Below are 12,373 nucleotides of genomic sequence, written 5' to 3'. Positions count from 1 at the left end.
GACCTGCTCCTGGACGTCGCAGATGCCCCAGAGCCCACGTGACAGCGAAGAGAAGCGCCTCGACGACCACCTGATTGCGCCCGACATTGCCTGGTTCCGTCCTGGTTCCACCCTGGTCACTGCTGAGTGACCCAGACTCTGTCCCCTCTGCTTTCAGGTACTCTACAACTTGAGTCCACCCTTGGACTCCACCGGACACTTCGTCTTCACCCTGCCTGCAGCCCTTTCAGCTTCAAGCACCAAGAGCCTGCGTGTCAAAACCCGACGCCACTTCGACCCTGTGCACCCACTTCCTGTGGGTGAGGTAACTTTGCTCCGCCGGTGTTCCCACACTGGTGCACACCTCTAGGGTCTGTGTGTTAAGTTTTGTTCCTCTAGGTTCAGCGGAAGTGTCCTTAAACTTTAACTATTTGACTTTTACGCACCATTGGTTAACATTGGTGCATGCGTGCGCTTTCCGCACATCTCCCGAATCCCGAGGGCCATTCCCGACTTCAGCATTGCTTGTCCTGACTGCTCCCAGCGATTCCCTAGGCCCTAGGCCTAACCACTGTTCGAGTGGCCTCTCTTATACCACTTGTTTAGTATATGGTTTGAGTGGCCCCCCGCCCTCATCCATAATTGTGCAACTTTGTATGTTTAAACAGTGCTTTTGATTTAACGCTTGTGCCCCTTTATTCATAAAGAATACTGGGGATTGTTTTTAGTAATAAACACATATATTTTTATAATATATACTTGTGTGGTGTCCTTTCATTTGGTATTACAGGATTGTATGTGGTAAAACAGCTCGCTTAACACGACCTCTTAAGTTAAGCCTTTAGGCTGCTTAGTCCATGCTACCCCTAGGATAGCTTGTCTAATAAGGTTGACTTACAACCAGACACCATAAGGGGATTGTTTGGTCAGGTAGTAGGTGGTTCCAGAATTGGAAACATCCCCTACCAGGCCAACTTCTCACATTGGTGGCAGCGGTGGGATTTGAGCTTGCTGTTGTTTTACCATTGCAATCTTTATATCAAATTGAAAGATCACATCAAGTACCTCTAGGTACATATAAAATCAAAAGCTTAGCATATTAAGTTCTACTGAACTTAGTAGTTGTAGGTTGAAGGGAGTAGCACACCCCTGACTACAACTCACTAGCAAGGTCCAGTAGGAAAACACTTAGTGTAGGTAAGTGCACCACTTACACCTCACTAGTAACCATGTCTGACACAGGAAAGGCCTCAGGGTCTAGTCCTGTGACAGTTGACCCTACCCAGGCAACTTTTGGATATGACAAACTAACCCGCAGAGACTTGATTGCCTTGTGCAAAGCAAGAGGGTTAAAAAGGGGCAGAAGCCCCACCTGCCTAATCCTGGTAGAAATCCTAGAACAGGATGACTTAGAGAAGGCAAAAGCAGCTTCCCTAGACACAGGGAACCCCCCTGTAGTTGATCCCCCTGAAGAGGAGGATGATGATGACTTGGATGAGGACTCAGAGGTTGAGGACTTAGAAGTACAGGATCAGGGTAGCCAGGTTCCAGTTGGTAGGCTTAGCCAGGCCAACTTGGACCTACTGGGGAATGGAGAGGGCCAGCACCTCCCCAGAACCCAACATGTGATTCTCCCAGGCAACAGAAGAGTGAGATCTCCCTCAGGGGACTCTCATCTTTCTAGTGCCTCCAGAGAATCAGAGAGAGGCATGAGTGCTTCTCAGAAAGCTGAGCATAGGGCTAGAATGAGGGCTGTCAGACTCCAGATAGAGAGAGAGGAGGTAGCCCTGAGTCAAGCTAAGCTTACCTTAGCTCAAGCTAAACTTGCCTTGGCAAGAGAGCAGAAATTGTGTGGCTTAGATGCCACTGGTGGCAGCAATATTCCAAAAGAGAAACCCAGGTCCTATGATAGTAGAAACCTGACAAAGATTGTGCCCCCCTTCAAAGAAGGGGATGACATCCACAAATGGATGACTGCTCTTGAGAGAGCCTGCATGGTACAGCAGGTTCCTGAGGAACAGTGGGCAGCAATCTTATGGTACTCCTTTTCAGAGAAAGGGAGGGACAAGCTCCTCACTGTCAGACATGAGGATGCAAACAAATACAAAGTCCTGAAGAGTGTTCTGATAGATGGGTTTGGCTTAACCACTGAACAGTACAGGTTGAAGTTCAGAGATACCCAGAAGACACAGACTCAGGACTGGACTGATTTTGTAGATTGTGCTACTAAGGCTCTGGAGGGTTGGCTACATGGCAGCAAAGTACATGACTTTACAGGATTGTATAATTTGATTATGAGGGAGCAGATCCTAAGTAATTGTCAGAACCAGCTCTTACACCAGCACCTGGTAGACTCTGATCTGACCTCTCCCCAAGAATTGGGAAAGAAGGCAGACAAATGGGTCAGAACCAGGATTAGGCCTAAGAATCAGGACAGTAACCAGAAGAAGGAGTCTACCAAGCCTCAAGATAAGGGTGGGGATAAAAGTAAAGAAAAGACTTCCCCAGGGCCCCAAAACTCCAAGGATGGGGGTGGGTCCCAAGACACTTCTTCAACTGAGAAAAAGCCCTATTGTTATCCCTGTAAACAGGTGGGGCATTACAAAACAGACAGCTGTTGTCCCAAGAATAACAATAAAGAAAATATACCTCCAAAGCCAGCTTCAACACCTCCTGTTACTGTCAGCAGTAATCCCCCAGGAAGTGGGAGCACACCCAGGAATCTGGGTGGGTTTACTTTTGGAAATCAGGTGGACCCTGGCCTATCCAGGTCCCCATCACCCAATGATCTTGTTTATGAGGCTGGCATGGGGTTTGCCAACTTCTCTGCTTGCCCAAATACTTTGAGCAAGTATAGACAAGAACCCATCATCAATGGTTTAAGAGTTGAAGCTTTTAGAGACACAGGGGCTAGCATCACCATGGTGGCTGATGGCATAGTCCCCTCTAAGCAACTTTTACCTGGTGCCACATACCAGGTAATAAACATTGATGGCATCCAAACAAATCATCCCATGGCAGTAGTAAGTCTCAGCTGGGGAGGTGTCACTGGCCCAAAGAGAGTGGCAGTGTCACCAAACTTGCCTGTGGACTGTCTACTGGGTAATGATTTAGAAATCTCAGCCTGGGCTGAGGTTGAACAGGAAACCCATTCTAGAATGGTGAATTCCCATGGAAAGGTTAGTGAGGCTGTACTGGCTACAGCCCCAATCCAAGATGTCCTTCCTGAAAAGGTTGGTAGGGCTGAGAAACTCTCTGCCCCATCTTTAGTAAAAGCTCTTCCTGAACAGAATAGCAAAGCTGTTATGATAACAGCAGAAACCCAAACTGAGTCTCCTCCTGAAAAGGTTGGTGGGGCTGTGATGGCCACAGCCCAAACTCAAACTGACATGTGTGTTGTGAAACCTGAAATGATGGATAACTCCACACAAACTGAGAGCATGGAGGAGGAAGAGAAATCTCCCCCTCACCAGACTTTAGGACAGGATCAGCCTCCTCAGGGAACTGATCTTACCCCTGATGAAGGAGCTGCCCCAGAGGTGGTTGGGCCTAGCCTGACAGAACCTCTGATGTCAGTGGACCCTTCTCAGGTGGGACCCAGTCTGGAGCAGGTAACCTGCCCCTCTCTACCTTGCCTTAGCCAGCCCAGGGCTGCAGAGGACAAGAAGGACAGTGAGACCCAGAGGGCCCCCTGTCAAATAAAGCACCCCCATCAAAAGATTAGGTGCACCAAAACTAGTAGCCCTAGTAAGGTGAAAACTTTAAAAACTCCTGAGGGAGCCCCCTTAAAAACAGTTAGGGACCTCCCACAGATGGATTCTGTTGGGCACAGCCAAACCTGGGACCCAAGGGGCCCAAACCTGAACTGTCCCTCCAGCAAGCCAAACAGAGGGACCCAGCCTCCAGCTTTAGGTAGCCAGAGGTTGACCCTGAGAGCACAGTGCAACTCAGTTAAAGAGAGAAAGGCACACATGGTGGAAGATAATTGGAGGAAGCTAAGCCCTAAATTAGTAGAGCCTCGCTTCAATACTCCATATCCAAACCAGCCTTTAACTTTGCATAAACACACCCAAGGTAGTGATTCCCTATGGTGGAGACCCTCTAATACCCAAAGGGTGAGGGACTGCTTAGTGGACCATGAGACAGGGGGTACCCATGCTAGTGCAGGTACTTCCTTATATGGCCACTCAGGCAATATAGGCTTACCTGGCCAAGGATAGCCTTATCTCCTTTCGTTTGGGGGGGGGGTTATGTAGGAAGGTGGCTACCTGACTATGGTTACCCCAGATTTTTTGCCTGTGTTTAGCTGGTTTTTTGACTTAGTTGACCTGGTTCCCTGCTAATCAGGGCCCCAGGCCATCTGCTCTCTCTGTAAAATGGATTCCATGTACCCTAGGTACATACCAATTGGAAATGGACTCCTTGTCAGCCCCTGTAGAATGCACTATAGGTGCACAGGGCACAGGAGCCACTAAGGCCTACCAGGGGCTGCAGCATATCTTTTGCCACCCCTGGCTGGTTCTTAAATTGACACAACTGGCTGATCACTCAGCTGGGGTAAGGTGGTGTACACACCCCTTGCTTAGATATAGTATACCTATGTCTAAACCTATATCTGGACACATGTAAACCTGTGAGCCACTCCTATAGACAGGCCTCACCAATCCTGGAGGCTGGGTGCATGGTTTTTATGTGAGATGGAGCTCTAGCATGAGCTGAGCCTGTCTGCAGCCGTCGGGAACAAATCCCTAAGCTGTTTCAGGATAATGCCATACCATATACTATTAAGTGCCTTATAATCCTCGCGGTTATTTAGCAACTCTGGTTTGGCTTTATCAAAACATGTCGTGTAAGGTGTCATACGCTTTGGAATACCATCCCCTCGCCAGTTCTGGCGACGGGGATGGCATTCCACCCCTCTAGAGGGGTAAGACATGTTACTTCACTTTAATGCGGTTGATTTCTCCAAAGGCCTTAAGATCCACAAAATGGATGCCTCTGCCACAGACAAATGTCTGGACCCCTGGAGCTGACCGAAACCCAGTCAAGGGGGTCCTGGACAAAGGGTTTCCTGTCACAGGAGGGTGTCACCGCCCTCCAGACAGGAGATAGTGTATTGTAGCAGGGAGGTTTGAAAGAAACCAGACACTGCCTGGGGCGCACAAGGCTGCCCCTTGCATAATCCGGCCAAACCGGTTCTGGGGCACTCCAGCCCTCGTGCCAGGGCGGCCTGGATCAAAGGAAGGGGGTGTATCCACCCACTTCCTGGGTCCCACCCATAGGAGGGGACCTAGCAGGTAATCACGCCCACCAGATTCGAATAAGAGTGGGAGCAGTGCCAATGCACATCAGATTTCCTGGAAGAAACATTTGAAACGATATTCTGGACCCTTCGCCCTCCATCTCAACGTGGAAGCCCGAAGAATCTCCCTTGTGGTCAAGGAGTGACCACCCTGCAGCAGCAGGCACCATCCAGCCCTCGACGTCTACTTAGTTGCAGTTCCCGCCGGAACTCGAGCGACTGAGATCGACGAGATCAAGCCTGCCCAGCTTCTAACAGCCCGATCCACAGTCCATGCAAAGCTGAGACCCGTGGAGGCGACCGGAAGCGTGGGGCACGCCATCTTGAAGTGACCACGAGACGCTGACCGTGCAGCCCACGAGTGACCCTCGAAGCTGTACACCGGGGTTTGAGAAGCCCCCACCCTGAGCTACTCCTGAGCCGAAGTTCAGCCCTCCACACTCGACGAGTGCTGCGTGGGGCCCTTTGGCACGATTTGGCTCAACGCGTTGGCCCGGTCACTTGCCAGCTGGCTTGTGGTCCCTGTGCCGACGAACTACAAAAGAAGACTCGTGATTCTGGTTGCTCCAGATCCACACCAGCTCCCCTGAAAGGGAGCCCCGACTCTGACCTTCCTGGTCCGAGTAAGACGCCATCTTCCAATCCCGCGTGGATTGCTCTTACCAAGGCTTGTTTGCTCCAAACCGGAAGCCGACTGCACCGACGGTGAGAGCCTGCGTGGGACAGATCGTGACCTGCTCCTGGACGTCGCAGATGCCCCAGAGCCCACGTGACAGCGAAGAGAAGCGCCTCGACGACCACCTGATTGCGCCCGACATTGCCTGGTTCCGTCCTGGTTCCACCCTGGTCACTGCTGAGTGACCCAGACTCTGTCCCCTCTGCTTTCAGGTACTCTACAACTTGAGTCCACCCTTGGACTCCACCGGACACTTCGTCTTCACCCTGCCTGCAGCCCTTTCAGCTTCAAGCACCAAGAGCCTGCGTGTCAAAACCCGACGCCACTTCGACCCTGTGCACCCACTTCCTGTGGGTGAGGTAACTTTGCTCCGCCGGTGTTCCCACACTGGTGCACACCTCTAGGGTCTGTGTGTTAAGTTTTGTTCCTCTAGGTTCAGCGGAAGTGTCCTTAAACTTTAACTATTTGACTTTTACGCACCATTGGTTAACATTGGTGCATGCGTGCGCTTTCCGCACATCTCCCGAATCCCGAGGGCCATTCCCGACTTCAGCATTGCTTGTCCTGACTGCTCCCAGCGATTCCCTAGGCCCTAGGCCTAACCACTGTTCGAGTGGCCTCTCTTATACCACTTGTTTAGTATATGGTTTGAGTGGCCCCCCGCCCTCATCCATAATTGTGCAACTTTGTATGTTTAAACAGTGCTTTTGATTTAACGCTTGTGCCCCTTTATTCATAAAGAATACTGGGGATTGTTTTTAGTAATAAACACATATATTTTTATAATATATACTTGTGTGGTGTCCTTTCATTTGGTATTACAGGATTGTATGTGGTAAAACAGCTCGCTTAACACGACCTCTTAAGTTAAGCCTTTAGGCTGCTTAGTCCATGCTACCCCTAGGATAGCTTGTCTAATAAGGTTGACTTACAACCAGACACCATAAGGGGATTGTTTGGTCAGGTAGTAGGTGGTTCCAGAATTGGAAACATCCCCTACCAGGCCAACTTCTCACAATGCCCCTCCACCTTTTGCAGCCCTTTGTCAGCCTTTCACTGTTCTTCTATCTCATTACACCTCCAATGGACTAAATCGTTATCCTTGCCTAGCATGGCTTAGTCTTTTTGTAGTTATTATTCATTTCTACATGTCTCCCAAGGCATCATTTGTTCTGCCTCCACCCCAACTCAAAATACACTTCCAAGTATTGCTTCATGTTTGTTTCTTTTCCTGGCCTGAGAATGTGTTCCCTCGTTGCACCTCATTCCTTCCAAAGTACAGCTTAATTACCTTCCTTTTACTCACCACAGTTCAGCTCATCACTGCCATCCTTGCAGTCCCTCTCTCCATCACACAGATAGTCCCGGGGTATGCACTGGCCATTTGGGCACCGGGCTTCTTCGCGTAGGCACTGCCTTGGACCCACATCTATGGGAGTCTTAGGGGTTGTCCTCCTTGGGGGTGTGGTTGCTGGTACTCTCCTGGTTGTTGTGGCTGGGACAAGGGTAGTTGTTGGCACATAAGGAGGCCTGGTAGGGGGCACTGGAGGTAGTGTCCTTATCCGTTGGGTAGTGGGGAAAACTGTACAAGGAAACAAATTAATTGAAATTAAATGGAATTCTTTGCCAAAATACAATACATTAGTTAATTATTTCTCCTTATCCAGAGTTCTCCATTCCTATTTCCCTAAATTCCTGACCTACGTGTCAATGTTCAATCATGAATTAAGTCTCAATATGGCTGGGGAACAGAGCAAGGATGAGAGAAGCCATATTGGGATTAATCACACTTCTTTAAAATATGTCTTTGTATAAAGCTGAATGGAGTTTTGTAATAAATGTCTGCTTTTATGATACAAACAGAAACACCAGTGCACTTCCAATATAGTCTCTTTGATCCCTTCGCTATTTTAGCGATTCATTAACAGTCCCAGTCTTTGGTCAAAACTGTCAAATTCACAGACATCAGATGTAGTGGAAATTTCAAGCCTTTATTTGTTTCATTTAATGGTCCACAGCCGACGCGCGTTTCGCCCCCTTCGGGCTTTCTCAAGGCTTGGTGTTATGTACAAGTAATCCTCAGTTCCAATATATATGTGTACTTTTTGAAAATATATTCATAATGTTTTATCCAATCGATCTAAAACATAAACTTATTCTGTGACTTGATATATGTTGTCGGGTTGCAGGGACGGCGTACAAGGTAGACTACGACTCGCGCTGAGATTGTGGAACGTAATATGGCTCCACATCAAGACTAACTATGGGAAAAATTGATACTACGATCCTGTAACAACATATCAAGTCACAGAATAAGTTTATGTTTTAGATCGATTGGATAAAACATTATGAATATATTTTCAAAAAGTACACATATATATTGGAACTGAGGATTACTTGTACATAACACAAAGCCTTGAGAAAGCCCGAAGGGGGCGAAACGCGCGTCGGCTGTGGACCATTAAATGAAACAAATAAAGGCTTGAAATTTCCACTACATCTGATGTCTGTGAATTTGACAGTTTTGACCAAAGACTGGGACTGTTAATGAATCGCTAAAATAGCGAAGGGATCAAAGAGACTATATTGGAAGTGCACTGGTGTTTCTGTTTGTATTGCGGGGACTTCAATTCCGAACTGTTGTTTGGGAAGGGGGTCGTGTTCTGATGCCCGAGGTGGATGTGCATCTAACGCCAAGCAGCACTCCGTACTATGCAGTGTGTATGATTTGATACTGATATACTTTCATTGAGAACTAAGGTTGATGTGCGAATCTAAATAGCAAATCCACCATTCTTTCTGTCTGCTTTTATGATAACTGGGAAGTGAACTGCATTCTGGTATTCTGCAGCACAAACTGTACCAACCAGTATCTAAAACATTATCCACAACTAAGCCTAGGGTGGAAGAATTCTAGAAGCTTCTAGCTATGCTCTTGAAGTCCACTGTGGTCATATTCAAAGAAGCATGAGGCACACTGATTCAAACAAAGGCTTAGTATAGGACAGAAGTGTGGAATGGCCCATGTATGTTGGCATCCTCCTAGTTTGGTGCCCACCACATGCCACTTTGAATACAGAGATCGGGCGCAGCCAACAACATATTCTGGACAAGACACACTAAACTTTACATGTTATTATGGTGTCTAATAGGCAACAGCCTGGACCTCTCTAAGTAGGGGTGAATGAGGACTGCGAGGTGTGTTTATAAGCATTCATTCCAACTATCACATGTATATCATCCAACAAAGCAAAGCAATACATGTTCAGGTGGACAGTAATCCAGTATGCAAGAAGGCCCCTTTGGTCTTGCATATGAAAAACAGCAGGGGAAAGAACGTATAAAGGACCTTCGAAGGTAGAAATTCTGACAAACAATGCATTTGTATTGGAGGAACTCACCACATCCATCTTCATCAGATTGATCCCTGCAGTCTGGCCTGTAATCACAGCGGTAATCCTGTGGAATACATTCACCACTCCTGCAGGTGAACTCACCACTAGAGCACTGGCCAACCACTTCTGTAGTGCAAAGCAAAAAAAAAAAGTGGGTGGCTGGGTCGATTTAAAAACAAATACTGCATCCACTCCATAAATCTCAAAACTGACTTGCAACAATACTGCTATTCCAATTTTCAGGCTCACAAAAGAATCCAAGCCCTGAAATGCATTCTCTTAAATCATTTCCATATTAAAACCACATACGGACTAGCCAAGGAACCCAAGTACTTACTAGAAATGTTCAACTGAACTAAGCATCTGTCAACTCATTACCTGCTTCATGAACGTGGTCTCTTTCCCTCTGGGCTATTTATCGATGATGCGAGGCCATGGCATCTCAAGTTCTCCACCCTCAATGTTGAATACCATTTCCATGCTCTGAGGTTCCCATGCATGAGAGGCTGCACAAGATTCTGCTCTTCTCTCTGGCTTTCTTTTGACGTTCCCAATTCTCCCAATGTACGTCCTCTGCTACCATCTACCTTCCCAACAACAGAACTCCCCCAGAGTAGTGATGCAGCCCTGTAATTCTGGCACATAAACCCACACTTCACTTTATGATCCTTATCTATACCAATGAAAATTCATCAGCCAATCCACTTGTATTTTCGATATTATAACTGCACACTTCATTCTATCAATGAACTGCAAAGTGGGACTTTAACATAGTAAACAACTCCAGGGCAAGGATTTTGGGAGACCAGGCAAAAGTAATTTTGCAGTTTTAGCACGCTTCCTCCCTTTGAAGCGGCCTTTCAGTTACAACACGGTGCACCCTTGCAGTTGCCCCCAGGGGTATCGGCATGATATCATAATTATGTGACAGCAGCTCTGATCAGAAACGAATCAAATTGCTGCGATAAAGGAAATGGTAGCACTGTTAGGAAGAATCCCCGGCACGTCAAAATGTTTGCCTGAGGGAGTTTCACCAATGGTCCGCAGTCTTTGGACTTACTGGAAGAGGGTTAAAAAATGTCCTTTAAAGATCAGGTCCAAAAATAAAAAGACTATCCCTTGGAGGAAGATTTTATAGCTCTAGGGGGTGCTAGTATCAGATCTGTTGCAAGTCAAAAAGGCCTTAACAGCTTCAACACACATTTAACCTAATCATTAAACAACGTCTCACCACAGGCATCTTCATCAGACATGTCACGACAGTCCGGCCTGCGGTCGCAGCGGTACTCCGCAGGTATGCACTCCCCATTCCGGCAGGTGAACTCGCTGCTCGTGCACTGACGCACCTCAGGAGTGACTGTGGGAAGAAGAAAGAGGAGTGTGAAATAACTGGCACACATTTTCCTCTACAAAAAAAAAGGCACTGAATATATGAAATAAAAGCACATGCGCATTCACCTAGAAAAACAATTTGTAGATCAGGATTTGATAGCAGACTTCTGAGGTAAAGTTGATTAATATGTGGCCAGAAGTTAAACTGTGGCCTCTAACTGTTTTATTTTTTTTAATCTTTCAACCTCTATCAAAAGGTGGCTTTAATTACTAGGGCAAGTGTTTTTTTGTTTTTTTAAACATGCCCTAGGCTCTCAATATATACTCCAACCCCATCACATCCTCTCCCTTACAGCCCCATTGCCAAACCGCATCCTTACTGTGACCTGCACTCTTAACTCCCTTCACCTTTGCTTACACATCTCACATAGAGGAAGCCATATCTTCTCATTGTTGGCAATTGTCCTCAAACTCCTTATCCCAACTGTTACAAAACAAGGAACACCACGAACCAATGAAGAAAGAAAATATAAAGTCTCTCCTAACCAATGATACACTTTGGCATGGTTTCCGAAGGTAGCACTTAGGGCTTTTAATTTCTAACCAGTTGTATGCTTTTAGGGATCCTTAAACCTCTCCTAAATTTGTTATAGGTGCATCAGAGACAATCATGATTGTTTTGTGAGAAAAGTTAAAAATTAAAGGTAAACAAAATACAGAGGAAAGCCATCAGCACATATCCCACCCTGGTTGCCCAATTAAATAGCACGACATCATGCCACACCAGCACAAAAAGCACGCATGACTGACATGTCCTACATTTCCCACATGTCCCCCTACTCTATGGGACCTCGACTTAACAAAACTGTGCAACCACAAAAGCAAGCCAACAGCACAATACACACAAACGAAACACCAACACCAAAATAACACCACGCAAGACTAAAATATTGCCCAGTGCAATGCCACTCAAAGAGCATGCTGCGAGTGAGAAATCTTTCTATACAAACGCCATCCAACTCCAATACAAATGATATGTACAACTGAGCAGTTTGTGCACAAATCCTTTAACCCCCCCCCATGTATTGGTAGAACTGTGCCCTCACAAACATGGTTTCTCAAGAGACGATATTCTTTTAGGCCTATTTTAATTATTTGGACATTTTTATGTAATCACTTTAAATGGCTACTTAACATTTCTACTGTTAAAACAGCTCCATAATTTCCTCAAATCAAGTCTCATAATTCAGAATCAAAGTACTAGCAGTTTTGGGGGGGGATGGAGGGGTTCACATTTTTTTACCCAGCCACAATATTTAGCAAATAACAGTCTGGCTTCTTAACGAGATATGTACATGTATTTCCGTATCATTCTGACATAATTATGTTTTTTTTTTAGGTATAGGTATCCTTTTTGAATGACATGTGTTAAAAAATATATATATATATATTATACATTTGTTAATGACATTCATTGCAATGTGATAATCAAGTCTACTTGACTATATTCATGTTATGTCCTGTGAATGGAATGCTCTGTTATAACAATTGTTGTGGAGTTATGTACACGGTTTTAAGGAAACTAATTAATCTAAATTCACAATTAATATTAGTTACATACCTCGGCCAAAGAGCCGGGTGTGTAATAAAAGCAAAGGACAATCTAAAGTTATTAGTGTACAGCAGCTC

At 46.2% G+C, this 12,373-nt stretch overlaps 1 protein-coding gene across 2 annotated transcripts in view; it reads right to left on the bottom strand.

Moving 5' to 3' along the window:
• The window catches only part of HSPG2 (heparan sulfate proteoglycan 2), a 948,088-nt gene that overhangs the window by 624,331 nt on the left and 311,384 nt on the right, over positions 1–12,373 (bottom strand). For both annotated transcript variants that reach the window (XM_078642606.1, XM_078642605.1), the window contains 3 exons: positions 10,584–10,709; positions 9,359–9,478; positions 7,264–7,539 (listed from right to left, as the gene is read on the bottom strand). In XM_078642606.1, coding sequence (XP_078498732.1) covers positions 7,264–7,539; positions 9,359–9,478; positions 10,584–10,709 — 522 coding nt within the window. The remainder of the gene's footprint in view (positions 1–7,263; positions 7,540–9,358; positions 9,479–10,583; positions 10,710–12,373) is intronic.

This window comes from Lissotriton helveticus, chromosome 5_1, assembly GCF_964261635.1.
Source record: "Lissotriton helveticus chromosome 5_1, aLisHel1.1, whole genome shotgun sequence".
Taxonomy (NCBI): Eukaryota; Metazoa; Chordata; class Amphibia; order Caudata; family Salamandridae; genus Lissotriton; species Lissotriton helveticus.
The sequence above is the reverse complement of the archived record's forward strand: the minus strand, read 5'-3'. Positions and strand labels throughout refer to the sequence as shown.